This window comes from Mastigoproctus giganteus, chromosome 14 (assembly GCF_048544385.1).
Source record: "Mastigoproctus giganteus isolate SK-2022 chromosome 14, ASM4854438v1, whole genome shotgun sequence".
In the NCBI taxonomy this organism is placed as follows: Eukaryota; Metazoa; Arthropoda; class Arachnida; order Uropygi; family Thelyphonidae; genus Mastigoproctus; species Mastigoproctus giganteus.
In genome coordinates, this window is record NC_143588.1 from 52,647,523 (window position 1) to 52,666,021 (window position 18,499).

Consider the following 18,499-nt stretch of genomic DNA (forward strand, 5'->3'; position numbering starts at 1 on the left):
AATGTGAATTTTAAAGCACCGTGAACATTTTCCGCCATAAAAAAAACATGGGCGTGGCTAAAATTATCTTTCCCGGTCAAAAGAGGGCTCAGTGAGTGGGGGGAGAGGGTGACAAAATCGTGAGCGTGGATGTTTCTCGCTAATCCTTGTTCAGTATGTGTTATGCGCTTTTCATGGAAGGTTTCGTCGTTTTGCTTTTAATTTATATGCTTATGAATTGAATAAATTTATCAATTTATAAATTGATATGTTTACAAAGGTGATAAATCTACCGTTTTGCAGTGTAAAACAGACTTTTTCGAGTGTGTTAACGGAAGAAAGTGACTTTATTGTGGACAAGTTGTTTTTAACCTGTACAAAAATATGGCTACGAATAACAAGGGAAATGTGAAAACATCAAAGGTGATGACATTAGCAAATAAAATTGAGTTATTAGACAAAATTTCTAATGGTGAAAATTTCTCCTCAGTAGCAAAACATTATAAAATCAATGAGTCAACGGTACGATCAATCAAGAAATCAGAAGAAAAAATCCGCCGTAGTGTCCGTGAAAACGCGCTAATTGCTTCAAAAATTTGTTCTGTAACTTGTGATGTTAAATTAGAAAAAAATGGAAAAGGCTTTAAATCTGTGGGTAGAAGATCGAACTCAAAATAAAATTCCATTAAATTCACTTATCATTCGTAAAAAGGCAAAACACCTTTATCAACACTTTAGCGAAACTGGTGATAGCACTGACGGGATAAGTTTTTTAACTAGCAAAGACGCTGGTTGGAAATATTTGTTTGAAATTTCTAATAAATATTATATTTATTATTAAATTGTTTCTTATTTTAATTTCGATGCCATATGCTTGCATTTCACTATGTACTGTATGTACGTAGTGATATTATGAAGGTACATATGATACATACATAGACAAAATTTTAGACCTAGTTTTTCTTATATATTTCATACTTTGGAACGGAACCCCTGTATTACTATGGGAGCCATAACTCAGTATTCACGTTTTCGGTATTTGCTGCATTTCTCAGGAACGTAACCCCCATGAATAGCGGGGGTTTACTATTATTAGGTAGTTTTCGAACCCACCTAATACTGCCTCGACAGCATCAGCAAATATTCTTGCACCCTTTCTATTTAAGTGTATCCCATCCTTGTAGAAGCAGTCTCTCCTGTTACCAAGTACAGACCAGGCTGAAAAAAATTCTACCCCTTGAGCCTTGCACAATCTTTCCAGGGCCAAATTGTTCGACAAGGCTGTCATCATATAGTCCCTCCTATCGTGTCTGGGCAGAATTGCAGACACTTTCAAATTCAACCCTAATTCACGGCTTTTTTTCAACAGTGACCTGTTCTTGTTAAGTAATTCCGCCGATCTCCTATTCTGAATATCATTAGTGCCAACGTGTGTCACCATTTGTGCTCTTAAAAGATGATATCCGCTCTAGAATGTCATCAATCTTTGCCCCTGGCAGACATACCCTGGTCCTGTTCCACCTATCCTTTTTACATACCATGTTCCCCCTTTTCCCTGACAATAGAGTCACCAGCAACTACTAGTTCCTGTGTGACTAGCGCATTCTGCCTTGGGGGTTGCCACTGTGTTGTGTGATGACCAAGTGCAAGCTCTGGCGTTGATGTGGGCAACTGAGAGCGATGGGCCCCTCTATTTAGATCCTTCGAGGGCATCCACCCTGTCCTTCAAGCTCTCATATAGGCCCGTAACAATGCTGAGCTGTCGCCTGATTTCCTTACACTCCTTACATCGCACGCACACACAAAGACATCCCCCATGGCAGTATTATGTTCCGTACCCGATTGCTCCACAAACATCAAGCAAGCAGTGCATTTTAATAAGCCTGTGATTCAGGGCAACTACCCCCTCAGTTCTCCCCTGAGCCACAGCACTCCCATTAGCTTGAGCCTTTTGCTTTGCTGCTCTGGTCTGAGTCATGATTTCAATTTAATTTCAATAAAATTTCAATTTCAGTACAAAATTATAACCCTAAACTTGTATCCCAACACAGTTATAACGCTATATATATTTTTCAGTATCGAGTATTATATACAGGGAAAATAGAAAAGAAGAAACTGTACTAGCGCGACTGCGCATTGGTCACACATACCTCACTCACAGTTATTTATTATGAAAGGAAGATTCCCCACAATGCAGTAACTGTTCATGTCCACTCACTGTAAAGCATATCGTTATTGAATGCCCACTATATTTAAGAGAACGAAAAACTGCTTTCTCCTTACTTTTCAAAAATTGCAATCAATTAACACTACGTAATGTTCTAGAAGATCGTCAAGATATGGATGATGTTTTTGTTTTCCTAAAATCAATTGATAAATATCCTCGTTTAAATTTTTATCAGAATCAGCATCAACAACAAAGATATACTAGTCAGAAATCAGTGCATTATAGCCACAGTTGCTGATGCACCAACAAACCTAACAACAACAACATCGAGTATTATCTACGAGTTCCATTTATGTAACTTCCACATCAAGTTATGTATTAATTAATTATGTTATGTTTGTAAAATCTAAGTCGTTATATGTATTTAGTTAAAAAGTACAATTTAATTGACCATGAAGTTTAACAAGATGAATAGATTTTACTGATGAATTGACTATATTATATACTATACTATACTATACTATACTATACTAAGCTAACGCTATCTAGTTCGGGATATAACGTATTGTATAACAATGGCGGCAAGTTAAGAACTGTAAATCTACGGACACTTAAGTATTAATTAACTTACAAATCTCACTGTCTCAATTCAGAATAAACTAAGGATTCTGACTAGGTCTATAAGCTACTTATAGAAAATAATTTAATATAACATTTGGTCAATAAAGTGGCTAAATATGGCTAAAAACTTCTCGTTCAGCAGAGCTGCACCTTGTAACACGTGTATTTGATACCCTTAGTAATACCTACAAAATCTCTATCTAAGTTAAACTTTAAACTACGTATCGTAACTAGGAATATAAAGCTACTCTAGAAAATAAGTTAATATGCCAATTTAAGCTAATAAAACAGAAAAAACTTCTATTTCAGGAGCAGTAAAAACTTCGCCTGCACAAGGCTACTCTCGTTCTCAAGATTGGTAGATTGGTAGCAAGATTGGAAATGAGAAGATGGGCAAAACATCATAGGTCTAATCAAATATAAGTACCAGATGCAAATAATCAACAAGTTGTAATCAATGTGGAAGAGCCCAACATAGGAAATATGTGTTACAACTGATTATTGCAATGCAAGATATTGGGGACATGGGTCAAACACGTTGAATAAATACACTAAATGCTGTCATGATGGAAAGGTTTCACTTGACCCATTGTCTGAGACACCTACTCTATTACGAGAGCTGCTTGCAGGGGATACATGTGAAGCAAATAACTACAGAGAACATAAACAAGAGTACAACTCGGCAGTGGCATTCACTTCAATGGGTGCAGAGATTAATTCACTGTGGGGAAATGGTCCATATGATTTTAGAAGACACAGTCCCAGATTTACCATTTCGTCTCACTGCTATATCCAAACAAGGCGAATAAGGCCAGAACAAGCCTGTATATTTTCGATTATGATGAAGCAAAAACAAAACAGCTTGAAAAACAATCAAAGCAATCGTGTATGGCCAAAGTAATGCAGCAATTGAACAAGATGCTGCAACAAGTTAATATATTTGCTGAGTCGTGTAAACAAATGCATCAAATAATCCAGGGCAATCCAACAATGAATGTGCACATATCATTTATAGAAGACTCGGACTTAGATTGATGATATAATGCACCTACATCCAAAATGGAGGTTGTTGCAATATTTGTTGGACAAGATGGGGAACCACCTGCAAATAGCGACATGCATATATTCCACAGGTGACTGCTGTACAATTATATTGCCGCTAAACAATTATATTGCCACTGAACTAGATTAAACAATTTATGCCATAATCAGAAAGATGCCGTGTGTTACGCCAGGTACAATTAGTTATGATATAAATACACTTCCCCAAGTAATTAATACTTTAATAGTGGCATTTTGGTGAAGGACAAAGTTTATCCAACTGAGTTTGTCCTTCACCCAAATACCACTGCTTGTAGATCAGTGCATCTGATGGCACAATATTTTCAAAATTTTATTGAAGACATTTTAGTTAAAATTGTTGCCTTGTTAAATGGCATTATTTTTATTCAGTGCATTTTTGTAATGTTTGCTTATTTAATTTAAAGACTCTTTGATATTGGGTAGATAGATGTTGCAGATAGATAATACTATAAAAATGTGTTGATTGCATGTGCTTTCCAGATGAATGAATGACTGTCTAGTCAGTTCATAACAGTGTTTCAGTGGTTTCCCCTTCAAATCTGAGGACAAACTGGCTTTAACATAAAGAATATGGAAACTAAGTAATGATTCATGAAATAGGTTATGGAAAATAAAGATATACCATTCTGTGTATGGCCAGGGATAGAATTAAATAATATTATTAATTAACAAATGAAATCATGACTATTTAATTAATCATAATATTAATGGAATTTATAAAATAAGAATTAAATTGTATGGATTTGTGGGAGAATTAACTTCTTACTTTTTTTTATTCCTCCCAGTCAGGACTATTTACACTTTTTCAATTGATACAGTATTCTGACTGCAGAAACAATTTATTTTGGAACAAGTTGTCCCAGTATTGCACTACTTTCAAACAAAAAAAAAAGAGTGAAAAATTTAAGTTGTTATTATTTAAACTTCAAGAAAATGGGTAAATAGCAGATTAACCTTTTTGTGGTGTAATGACGTTATCAGAATGTTTAAGATACATTTTTCAATTTTCAAATAGACTTTTTTGAAAGTTGTGCAAAAGCAGGGAAACTTATTGTGAATGCAAAGTTTACTCTGCTATAAGCATTGACTTGCATTAGTAAGGAAGTAGGCATCCTACTGGCCACACATACAAAAAAAAAAAAAAAAAGGGGGAGGAGGGGAGGGACAGGTAGAGTGTTTAAATACAGTTGAACTTGGTTATAATGAGCAGCAAGGAACCAATAATTTCCTTGTTATAATCGTTACTCACTATATCAGTGATAATGGAGATGGGGAAACCCCTAGGACCGTTAAACAATGAACACTTTATATCAGTGATGAGTTAAATCTACCTCCTATTTTTTTAAATTCTCAATAACTTGATAAAAAGATAGATTCCAAAACAAAAGAAATATTAGAGAAAAAAATATAAGTATACCCACATATTACTTGTATTAATATTCTTGTATAAACTACAAGACACTTAATATTAAACAATTTATTTGTCTGTAATTTTAAAACAATATTATTTAATAATAAACACTTTCAATTAGTCTTTATATATGAATCTTAAAAATCGATGTTTGTTTTAACAATTTCACTTTGATATTTCTTAAGTTTCCCCTAAAAACACTCAACGCATTAAAGGTCTCATTACTTGCCTCAGTTCCTTCTAAAAAATTGACTGCGTCCATTGCACCTTGAGTTTGTGAGATTGTTGGCACTGATTTCTATTCACTTTCAATTGTCATCATATAATCATCACAATTATCGTCTTTACCATCGTCGTTATCGTCTTTGTTGAGCACCGCAACTACAATATCTCTCTCTATAGGATGACTGCTAGTTAATAAGTTGTCATCGACTCGTACAAATTCATTGATGTTATTTGTATTAAACAACCTACAACGTTGTTACATAGCAACCATTCAGATAATGGTAAGTTATTTTCTTCGTTTCCAATCACTTCATCTACGACTGAAATTTTATTTGAATTTAATTTTGATTTCTTGAAGCAATTCGATGGCTACTTCGATTCAAGTCCAAATATCACTGTTCCACGTATTATTCGATAAATTTATACCATTTAATATTGATATAGACTTGGTTAGTTTCTGTTCTTTGACTGATCAGAAGTGGAATTAGAAATCTTTTATAAAATTCTTTCAAACTCTTGATTACAACCTATGTCCATTGGTTGTAAAATTGATGTTGCATTGGGAGGCAGAAACATTAGCTTAATGTTGGACAAATTTTGAATATGGGGATGTGCAGGACAGTTATCAGCTAACAATAAAATATTTTTCTGCTTTTTGAATTCTGAAAAATATCTGAAGTCATCCAAGCTTTCTTATTTGCAGTGTAATCCACAGGAAGTTTCCTTATGTTTTTGAAACACCGAGGTTTTAACGATTTTCTGATAATTTTTTTTTTATCAGTTCCTGTCATAATTGCATGTATGAGCATCGTCAAGCGAACCTTTGATTTTTTTTCCCACCAACACATTTTTTCCTTTGAACTTAAATGTATTGTCAGGTGTAAAATTATAAAAAAAGTCCTGTTTTGTCGGCATTGTCGTGCTAGTAGTAATGGAGGCATGTGATGCAAGAAAGCAATCATGTGAGTTTATGTAGCATCAGTCAAAAAAAAAAAAACACACAATTTTGCACAACCATTCTTTCTAAAAGTTTGTCCAGTTCCTCCTTGAATTTATTTAAGCTATCAACTTCCCCAATGACAGATAGAAGTTTGTTCCAGCAATTAACCACCTGCTGGCTAAAGGCAAGTTTCTGCACAACTATTCTACAACTGTCTTTCCTCATTTGAAATTTATGCCCCCGCAGGTTTATAATCTGAGCAAGCAGAAGAATCCCATCAGAATTCAGTGTGTGCTTAAACCATTCCAAGGCCTTATACACCTCAAGCAGATCATCTTGCAGGTGCCTAGTCTCCATCCACTGCAGTTTGCAGAACTTTTAGCTTTTCTTGGTAAGAGAACCCCTTCGTTCCCCTTACCAATCTTGTTGCCCTTCTCTGTACACCCTCAAGCAACTCTACAAGTCGGCGCCTCCGTAGCCAGGTGGGAAGGAGCAGCAGTGCGTAGCACACGCTTCTTGATTAGACCGGGGTTCGAGCCCGTCACCACCAAATACGGAGGATGCGGAAAGGTCAGGGAATGACCACCGCATACCCCGGAGCAATATGGCCCTAGTTGCTAATGCTCCTAAAAAAAAACAACATAACAACATAGCAACTCTACATCCTTCCTAAAATTAAGCCTCCAGACCTGTATGCAGTACTCAAGGCAGGGGGCCTGACTATTGCCTTATGCAAAGGGACAACCACCTCCTTTTCCCTGCTAGCAAAATTCCTGTATATCATTGACAAAACCCCACGACCTGCTCTGTCAGCCTGTCTGCTTTGCTCAGAAAACTTGATATCTGACTGCACAATTCACTCCCAGGTCTTTTTTCCCCCTCCAGTTATATTCTTTTCCAGTGCTGATATGTAAACATCATTATTCTTCCCCAATGTCGATACACTTGAAGAGGACAAGGAAAACCTTTTACACACTTCAACATTTTTTGCCACCACATTCTAACTCGCAAATCGAGTTAGAATGTTAGTAGACATGTTTCCGAAGGAAGGTTCATTTCTAACATTTTATTTTAAAATGATAAAGTGATCTGCATACAAGGTTCTTAGTCATCCTGAAATGTATACAAAGTTCTTAGTAGTCCCATTTCCAGAAGTCCCGAAATAAATTTATGGTTCATTGAATACAAGACAATCTGTAAGGGTAATGTGACAAACGGAATGCCAGTGCACTATTGTATAGTCCCTGTTCCTGAAAGGACAAGGTCATAAATCTGCCGCGAATCCGATGTGGGTTGTCATAAAAGCTGTCGTCCTTTTCATGTTTGTCTATTTCAAGAATTGGGTTTTTTTCGACCCCAAGCAATTAAATAGTTACCAAAATTTGTTTGGTATATCTGTGTTGTACACTTGTTATAACAGTGAGCTATTGTATTGGAATAAGTGTAAATTAAAATCATTATGGCTTTTTGGTCATTACAACCATGTTCTCGTTATTTCTGTGCTCGGTATAACCAAGTTTGACTGTACTATAATTTCGGTAAGACCAAATAGCATTAGCTATTTAATTTTTATAATTATTAAATTTATTATCCAAAAGTCTGTAGCTTTTATATAAACTACAAACTTTTATAATTGATTGTAATTAAAATTGTCATATTTTTAAAATAAATCATAAATTCAGTTGTTCCGAGTCTCCTTTAATTTCCCTGGATGCTTATGGCAGAATCCACATATGCAATATTTTGTGCCACTGCTGTTCGTATAAATATAGCCATAGTAGCAATAAATAAACATACACAATATTGAAATCCTGGAAAGAGAGTAGGCTCAATTGCATGATGATTTCTGGTGCTTGTGTGTCTCCTTTCCAGGTTCATATTCTGAAAATTGGTTACATTCATGGAACAGAATTTTCCAGGGCCTGCAGTCAATTTTGAGGATTGGCCGTAGAAAATGTTGATGCCTGATAACTCTAATTTAGTCAGTGAAGTTTGCCTTTTTCTACTCGCATGTTCTTAAAAGTTATTTTATTAATGCATTTGTAAAAGCAATTTTTTAAAATTCAAATCAGTCTTTTTTTTTCTGTTCTCTTTGTAGGAATTCCTAACTCGCTGAAAGCTGTAATTATATCTTGCATAGTTGGATTTACATTTTTCTTCATTTTGATGTATGTTCGGCAATATTTACTGAGGATATTGCTTACTTATCGAGGATGGATGTGTAAGTTATGATGTTGTGCATATTATTTTAAACTGCTAAATACATTTCTCTGTTGATGATTTGCAATTTTGTAAGTGCAAAAGATTTACAAAATGGGGTTTTGCATTAACTATATGATGCAAGGAGACCCTAGGCTCCTGTCTTACTTGCCAAAAAATAATAATAAATAAATAAAAACAAATAAATAATAATAAAAAAAAAAAAAAAAACTGCCAGTCCAAGTCCGTCTTCATGTAGGTATCCAGCTGACCTTTGAATTTCCCCAGACTCTCAGCATCATGAATCCTTGTAGCCAACTTTTTCCAGTAGTTAACCAACTCACTGGCTAAAAGAAAACGTCCTACAGTCCAATCCAAACCTCTTCCCCTGGCATTTGAATTAATGGCCTATTGACCTTTAAAAGTTATAAAGGTATCATAACATCAAGTTACAAAGTGGGTTAAGCAAGCAAAGACAAATTATGAGAAGTTGCTGGCAAAAAATGTAAAGAAAAGTAGCAAAGACTTCTTTAATTATGTAAACAGTAGAAGGAAAGGATTGAATCACATTGGTCCACTAGATATGAATGGCATAATTGTTAATGATCCGTCTTAGGTTGTTGACAAACTGAATAGATATTTTGCATCTATTTTTACACACAAGGAATTTTTTAGGCCTGGTCATGCCAGATGTATGTTGAATTACAGGAGCTAAATGATTTTGTGAGAAGGGAAGTCGGAGGGAGATTGTTGAAGCTAAATGTAAATAAGGCACCTAGCTTGGATGAGATCTATCCAATTACATTAAGAGAGGCAGCAAAAGAGCAAATCTTTAGCCACGATTACGAGAGTTTCCTTGGATTCAAGGTACCTATGGATTAAAGATGTGCGAATATTATCCCAAAGTCAAAGGGGGTTCAAAGGGTGAAGCAATTTCAAACCTTGACTTCTTTTACATTGAAATAATGAGAATTAAAGAAGTAATGTAAAGTAATTTTGATATTTATACTTGGATTTCAGGAAAGGTTTTAATGCTGTTCCCAATACAAGACTGCTGTACAAAGTGTGGCAAATAAAGAGCAGTGTGACATTAGGGGCAAGTTACTGCTAGGATAGAGGGATGGTTGGGTGGGAGAGGACAGAGACTAGATTATCAATGGATCTACTCTTCTTGGACTAATGTTATTAGTGGAGTACCTGAGGATTCAATGCTGGGCTCATTGTTGTGTTTTTAGAGAGATTTAGTAGAGGGGTTGGACAGATGATGTGAGAAGCGGTGGTTTTTTTTTTTTTTTTTTTTTTGCTGTTGTTGTATATACCCTTGCTTTCATCATTTTCCACCACTAATACCAATACATGAGTGAAAATTTCGCCCTGATTCACTATTTTTACACTCAGAGCCTTATAGACCTCATTCAGGTCTTTGTAAATGTTATACAAAAATGTGTGCTAATCACCAAGCTGTATGGGCCGTATATTTGAAGTCCTTCCTCATTTTGATGCTCTTTTGCTGGCTGATATCATAAGGCATATTGCTTGTCTTTGGTCTGTTCAAGAAGCTTGACATCTTGTTTTAGATGTAGTCTCCATACTTAGAGAGAGTATTCCAAATCCTGGTGTTACAGTTGCTTTATACAGTGAGATTATAACTTAACCATCTCTACAAGCAAATGTTCTATAGGACACTGTGGACTTTTCCTTACACTTCACTGAGAAATTCATATCTGCTTGTATCGTAAACTCCAAATCCCTCTTTTTATTTACTTTAATTCAAATCCCACCAAGTGTGGCATTAGCAGCAGTGCGTAGCACACGCTTCTTGATTAGACTGGGGTTCGAGCCCATGACCACCAAATATGGAGGATGTGGAAAGGTCAGGGAATGACTACCGCATATCCCCGGAGCAAATATGGCTTTTGTTGCTCTAATGCTCCTAAAAACCAAATAACAAGAACATAACAACCAAGTGTATAATATATTTTGTTGATATTTCCCCAAGCGTATTTTTTTCATTAAAAAATAATTTACTCATTACATTTACTTATTTTTACTCATTAAAAGTCATCCTGCAAAAGTGCTTCTTGGTGCTGATCATTACTACTGTCTTGATATCATATGCAAATTTTGACAACATGCTCTGTATCCCTCGTTTATGTCATTTAACGCAGTAGCTGCTGTGCTCATGTTTTTAGCAAACAGTTGCAGAGAACCTGACAGGTCCTCAACTATGTTCTTTTTTATTTTTTTTTTATTTCTGATAAATGCTTTTGGTTTTTTAAAATACTCCTTGTGATGTACCACAAGCAGTATGAATGGATTACTGTGCTTATTTTATGTAATTTTTTTAATTTGTAACAAAAAATTGAATATTTAGTGAATGCTGTTTTTTACACAAGTTTATTTAAAAAATATATATAAATTTTGCTAAAAATGAGAAAACAAATTTACAATCATAAAATATAAACATGAAACTGATAATTGCTTCCATTTTCCATTTCAGGAAACTTAAGTGTGGAAATTTCAAACTTAATTGTACACATATAATGGAATAAACAGATTAATAATAATCAAAGCAAGCAACCATTTTACAACAACAGTAATAATCGAGACGAAGCACATATTTTTGTACAGCATTTACACAAAACAAAGAACTATTTCCTGTAGCAGACGACCCTGCCACGTGTCAGCCAATGTGCCAATTTCAAACAACACGTGAGCAGTGTTTTGTTTACCTACCAGAACCACCCAGCCCTACAGCTATCATTTCTCCTCTTCTGAGGCACGATATGGGATTTGCTGACATTGGCTTTGGCTGGTGTCAGCAAATCATACAAATTACTAACAGAGAAGCACTGCATATCCACAGTATGATCCCACCCACATAGGACACTTCAGCTCTGTGACTTTACTCCCCTACGATTCTTGTCTCCCTTCTCCACCTCCCATACCAATCTTTTAGCCTGGTGGACTCTATTGCCACAAATCTTTTCCTGTTCCTGTGGAGGATGGCACTTCCAGAAAAGTGCCTGTCTGTCCTTGAGGCTGTCACAGACATTCTCTCAGGTATAGCAAGCTGAGCTTGCTACCTGGGAATCTAAAATGCTGATGGAACTGATATTTAGGTGACACTCAAATCAAGTGGACCTAATTTTGGCAAAGTCTGGTCGGTCTGTAATAGCCAAATCCTCTGCTTGCACCTTCATGATGGTTGTCTTTGGGCATTATAGCCTTAACTGCTTGTGCATCAAAAGAAACCAAACCAAAGTACCTTCATGATGGTGGGACTGTTAGTAACCCTGGGTGTAACTCCCATGTGCAAGTCCTGAAATATGGCAATTAGCATACTCGAGGTGACCGCCCAGGTGCAAACCAAGGTAAGCAGGGTTCAAGGTGTGGCTCCAACACTACATGGAGGAATGCTGCCTCTCTATGTTACAAGGCAATACTAAGTTAGATGACTCTCAACTAGTGCAATGCTACCACTTTGCTTATTGTAGGCTTGAAGTGGTGGAACCCACGTTTAGTTGCTCCGGAAACCCCATCTCTTCTATCATGCACTTGTGATTGATGCCTTTGAGATTATGATTTATATTGTGGCGAGATCCAATCTTCCTTATGTTTCAAGGGTTTGGCATTTGCAGGCCAGCTGCTAGATAGTCCGCAGGAGTGAACCTATTGGTCATTCTTCTCTAAGAGGTTTCCAGACTAGCTAGTTTGTAATTTTGCTACCTCTAATCTGTCAGATAGTGTCTGGTGAGAGTCCAAGTAGTGTGTATGCGGGGGCATTGTCGAGCCTACATTATGTCAAGTAGCTGGGTATATTCTTGCCATGTGTATGCCATATTCAAAATTTTCATTACTTTACACAACATGTGCTCGCCACCTTTTTTTACTATTGAGTACATCATGAATTGTCAAACTGATAGAACAAATTTATCTGTGAAAAGATCTAAATCTGCTAAACACTCCCTCACTCATTTCACAAATATACATGGTCTCGGTTCCAATCTCAATGATGCCCATTTCCACTTTCGGTCTGCCAAACCTCATATTCCTTTTCTGATAGAATCCCAGTTATCAGTTAATTCAACCACTGCTGATCCCAATGGTCTGAATTATTCACTGTATGATTCCTTTTGCTTCAAAAAAGTGGTACTTGTGTATATGTCTGTTCTGATATTCCCTGTCAGAGATTTGGTAATTTGGAATCTTCTCTTTTTGATCATCTCTGGCTTAAAATCTCACTGCCACATTTTTTTGAAATTCATCTGTTGCCTCTATAATTCTTCCAACTCCACTAATCACTTGGAACTCTGACTTCCTCTCTTTGAAACTTGATTTTCTCCAGTCCAACTTTCCTAACAGTGAGGTAATTTTCCTTTGTGATTTTAATGTTCACAATTCCAGCTAACTTCAGTCGAGATGCTGAGACTTTTCCAATTACTAATGATCTCACACAGATCATTTACGAACTAGAATACTAGACAATCGTAACCACTAAGCCAATACGCTTGATGTTTTTCTTACATATGACCCTTCTAGGTACACTGTTGATGTGAGTGGTCGTCTAGGCACCTCAAATCAAAACTTCGTGTGGAACATTTCTCTCGTGGCCATTCTCAACTTTATGTTGTTTGGCATTACAAGAATGCAAAATGGCATAAAATGCCAGATTTATTTTCTTCTTTTTCTTGGTTGGATTATTATTTAAAATCTTCTGAAATCACAATTTATCCAGATTGTGTCGGTGAAAATATTCTTGTAGGGATGAAATCCATTATTCCACACTCCATCATAAACCTCATCCTTTATTTAAACTTTGGTTTTCCAATAAATGTGCTGGGCTGTTCAAGATAAGAATGTTGCCCATCGTAAATGTCATGTTTCCAAATCTCCAGGTTCATTTTCTGCTTATAACAAAGCTCACAACAATTGTAAAGCAGTTATTAATCAGTCCACTCTAGATTTCGAAGAGGCTAAGAGAAGAAAACTTGCTTCTTGTCCAAATGGTAGTTGAGCATTCTATTGAAATGATTGACTGGTTTTATCTCTAAATTTGTTAAATTTAATAATGTTGGTCTACTCCGTTGGTGGGTTTTGCCTACACTTTTAGCTTATTTTGTTAACATAATAAAATTGAGATTGATTGATTGTTTAAGGTACAAAAAAACGTAGAAAGAGAACCCAAACAACTATGTGTATAATGATTGAGATTACAGTGGACCCCTGCTTTACAATGTTAATTCATTCCAGAGATACCATCGTGTTGTGAAAATACCGTAATGTGAAACCAATAACATTATTTTTTGGTAATTTTGGAAGTTGAAATTTTTTCTATAAAACTAAGCTATTTATCTCTCTAAAAGTTAATTTTTATAATGGAAATTGTATTAGTGTTATATAAATTTATGTCAAATAAGAAAATCACTTCAACTAAAGGATGCAAAAACAAAACATGTATTAATATTATATAGTACCTTGTACAATCTCACTTTTTTCTATTAGTATTTCTTCCATTTTCCTCTGCTCATGCTATCGTGACTCACGAAATTTCTGTTTGAACAGAAATTGTGCAAGCTCCTAAAAACGTGAGTCTGCCTACAATATCACGTGATATTTTGTGAATACAGCGAATGACAGCAGTGTGTCTCCAACAAATACAATTAAATTGGAAATATAGCTCTTATACATTGGACATTTGACATATTTTAATGTGAGCTCACATGAGGTGATAATAGTGTGTTTCTGCCTTTAGGTTAATCAATGACTCATTTCTCTTTCTGCTGTATGGGCACTGTTCTTCTGAAGTGGTTTCTATAATTCCCCCCCTCTCTCTCTCTTTCTCAAAGCAGTTAGAACACTTTCAGCAACCAGTCAGCATCCCTTTACTGTCCAACTTAACTCACAGAACCAAATTTTTTTTTTTTTTTTCCTTCCACATTTATGCTTTCAGTTTCTATTTTCTGGAACAACCTTCCTTATGTTATTTCCTGAAAATTACAATTTACAGAAATTCAAATCTAATGTCAACAAGTATCTTCTTTCATCTTCTGAACCTTCAACCCATGCATGGTAGTAAGTGCTATTGGTTCTAATAGCTCTTTTGTTTGGGATTTTCATTAAAAAATCCATTTAACTTTCTATTTTCAGGTGAAAAGTCTTCCTATCTTCCACCTTCTTTATCTTCACATGTTCCTTCCTTCCTCATCTGTTTCCCCTGCTCCCTTAATGACTCCTTGACATGACACCTGTATGTGGTGAGGGGACCTCCCTGTGACACTGCTGGTTCCCCAGATTAGCATCACTGGGATCCAATGCCCCCACAGCCTAGGCTAATATCAATGGAATGTGGCATGTTTTCTGTGTGCTGGGTTCCGTGGAAATTCAGATCAGGGGATCCTGGTGATTGAGGGGCCCAGCTTCAACATACCATCGTGGTCCTGGATGACCCGGGTAGGATAAATCAGCTAGTGGGTTTGCCTGCAAGGGTAAACCGTGTCAATGCCATGCCCCTAACCTCATGGTCTGAGGAACAGGATTCAGGCTGGCAGTAGTGAGTGTGTGGTGTTCTGGGTAGCCCTGGCATCCCACTCCTGAGCACATTTATTGCTTGCCAGGTAGTGGGCATCTCTTTGTGCTCCATGGTTGGTGGAGAGCCCAAGCACTGAACCAATATTAAAACCTCACGAATCCTGATAAACATATTTCTTCAGGGGCCAAAACATGGTCCCTATCTGCAAATATAAGTGAAGAAACAGACAGTGCTGAAATACTATCAGGGACTGTCCCAAGATTCTTAATCATTCACTCCAACAGTGAAAGGTCTATTGGAAAAATGTCACCCTTCTTTATACAGAAGGGCTTAGGGCATTAGCAGGTTTTCTAAATTAATTAAGAGGCTCTGTTCTGGGGTTCTCTTAATTGAAACAAAAAATGACAAGCATTTTGAGCAACTACTCTGAGCAACATTATTCGGATGAATACTGATAACCGTGACATCACATAGAACACTCAATTCATCGAAAGGTGCCATTTCAGATTGAGATCTTCTCGAGGTTACTGAGGAGGAAATTTGCTCTGAACTAAAACCATGGAGTTATTGCAGTTAAAAGAATTTCTGCATGTAGGGATGGGATGGGAAACTATTTCCCACCAGAAATATCATCTTGAGATTTAACTTGCCCATGTCTCCTAATGAGATCAAAGCTGGCTATGTTAATTGTCCAGTGTGTCCGTATGTACCAAATCCTTTACGGTGCTTTAAGTACCAGAAATACGGATAATTGCAAATTGTCTGTCTGGAGCCCTTGCATGTGCCGCCCTGCTACAAAGGACAGTGAAACCTCATCACATTCAGCTTCAAGACCATCATGCATTAACTGCCAAGGAGAGTACCCTGCTTGTTCATAAGCATGCCAGAAGAAAAAAAATTCAAAGTTTTAAGGCAGAGATAGATATATCATATTAGGAGGCGAGTAAAGCGGAGAAAGCCTTTAACACAAATAAACCTACCTATGCTCAGAAGGTATCAGGGAGATGTTCCATTCGAACCCAAACAGAAATGACCATACCACCAAAAGAATCATTCACTCCTATCACATGCTACCAGTGAAGTTCACAAAAATCTACAAAGAAAGATCAATCAGCTGCCACTCCCACATCTTATGCTGATGAACCACCTAATGCTTCATCAGTAAAAAAAAAAAAAAAAAAAGGGGGAGAATAAGTAGCCTGAAATAGAAAAGAATAAGAAGCCTGAGGTATTGTCTAGTGCTCAAGAAAATATGGAGATTGAGAAGGAGATACCAGATGAATTAGTCCTGGAACTTTTTGTGGAGGTGGAATTGGACACAGGACAGCATCCATAGTTCCCCAAAATAGATAAATCAAGGACTGAGAAAAGTATTCCCTCAGCATCTTGGAAGCCACCTGATGGACCCACCAAGCCAAAGTAATGGCTAAATTTCTACAATGGAACTGTTGTGGATTCTTGGAAAATATTGATGACATCAAGGCCCTCCTGCAAAAGCATGGGCAGTTTGCTTATGCTTGCAGGAGACTTACCTAAAGGCAAATGAGCACCCTGAAATGTGTAACATCACAATTTTTCGTAATGATAGAATTGAAAATGGTCCTGCTCATGGAGGAGTGACTAGCCTTGTGGGTAACCAACCCCCATCTCAGCCTTTGATACTTCAGCCAGCATCAAGGCTGTTGCAGTTTGCCTTACAGTGGAATTTTTATTAACCATTTGCTCAATTTATTTGCCATCTGGGACTGACATCTCCTAGAAAGACCTCGATGAGCTTGTAATGCAGTTGCCTCCCCCATTCTTACTACTTGGAGATTTTAATGGGCATAACACCCTGTGGGGTAGTGCTTGCATCAATGGAAGGGAATCAGTCATAGAACATATGCCCAGTGACCTCTCCCTCCTAAATGTGGGAACAAACACCTTCTTTCACGTGCCTGCCCGTATGTTTTCTGCCAATGATCTTTCTATCTGCTACCCTTTGATCACTTCCCTGTGATAACCACTAATTAATGGGAGACCATGGCTTCCTGTCAGGTAGGTTACCGCAGTGGAAGATTATCAGGCTGACTGGAATGCCTTTCAACCTCCAGCAAATTTTGACATCAGTACTGCCAGTCTGGAGCCTGTCAATGATGCAGATATGTACATCACAGAATATATTGTTCATTCGGCTGCAAATGCAATTCCAAAAACGGAAACCATGGTGGAATGCCGAATGCACAGCAGCAAAGAAGGCTCAAGACAAAGCTTGGGGGATATTCCGAAGATATTCTACCACAGCCCAACCTTCTAGCCTTTAAATGTGCATGTGGCAGAGCACACCACATATGCTGTCAGAGTCAAAAGGAATTTTGATCTGTTTCACATCCCCTATTACCCAGATGACCAGCACTAAGGCAGTCTGGGAAAAAAATCCAGAAAATGAAGGGAAATACACTGCACACTCCACATCAGTCCTGGAATGTAATGGATGTACTATTCCAGTCTCTACTGCAATAGCAAATGCCCTTGGCAAAACTTTTTTTCTAACATCTCAGCACATCATCTTACTCCCCAGAGTTTCTGGTCCTTAACATGTTGACTGCCGCGTCGGCCGTATATGTCTAACACCTGTGCCTGTTGGACATATATTGCCAACACCCACTGTTTCAGTGGGAGCTGCATCGGCTGTATAGTGCTGACAATTGTTGGAAATTTACGTTATTTTTGAAAAGTGTGGCCTCCGGTGTTACATGTAATGAAATTTGCATGGGGCTATGAGAAAATATAAGCGAGTAACTGGTCATTATTTAAAAATTCTTTATTATTACAAATTTTATAATTATAAAATTGTAATTATATTTATTTTGATTTATGGTGGTGTCCAAAACACTCCAAACATGTGAAAGGCTGATGAATAGTCTGGGCAATACGTTGAAACTCTTTTACCCTTTCCGTTAGCAACTGATCTTCCTTCCAACTGTTTCAATTTTGCGTAACAAAAAATGCACATCCTTCTAACTTTCTTGTTGTTTGCATCGATTTTTGTTGTAAGTATATGAGTGTTACCAAATTTTGGCTTTTCACGTTTCTCTTTCTGTTCTATATTTAGCAAATCTGTAACTACCTCTTCCCGAAACTTCTTATTTGTTTTCATGTAGCACTCTTGTATACCCCATGCGCGTTGACAGCTGATATTCCGAGTATATATTCTATTGCTAATTTCCAGTACCACTTTACCCCTTTTTCTTAGTGTTGTGGCATACGAACCCATTTGATTCCACAGATCAATGCCTGCCTCTCACTTATTTTGCTTCTTTCCGTCTTCCTTTACTGGTGGAGGGTCCATCAACCATTTCT

General features: G+C 36.9%; 1 protein-coding gene across 1 annotated transcript in view; it reads left to right on the top strand.

Moving 5' to 3' along the window:
- The window catches only part of LOC150075137 (carnitine O-palmitoyltransferase 1, liver isoform-like), a 317,335-nt gene that overhangs the window by 43,558 nt on the left and 255,278 nt on the right, over positions 1-18,499 (top strand). Inside the window, exon 3 of the mRNA XM_090388328.1 lies at positions 8,525-8,647. Within this exon, the coding sequence (XP_090244454.1) occupies positions 8,525-8,647 (123 nt within the window). The remainder of the gene's footprint in view (positions 1-8,524; positions 8,648-18,499) is intronic.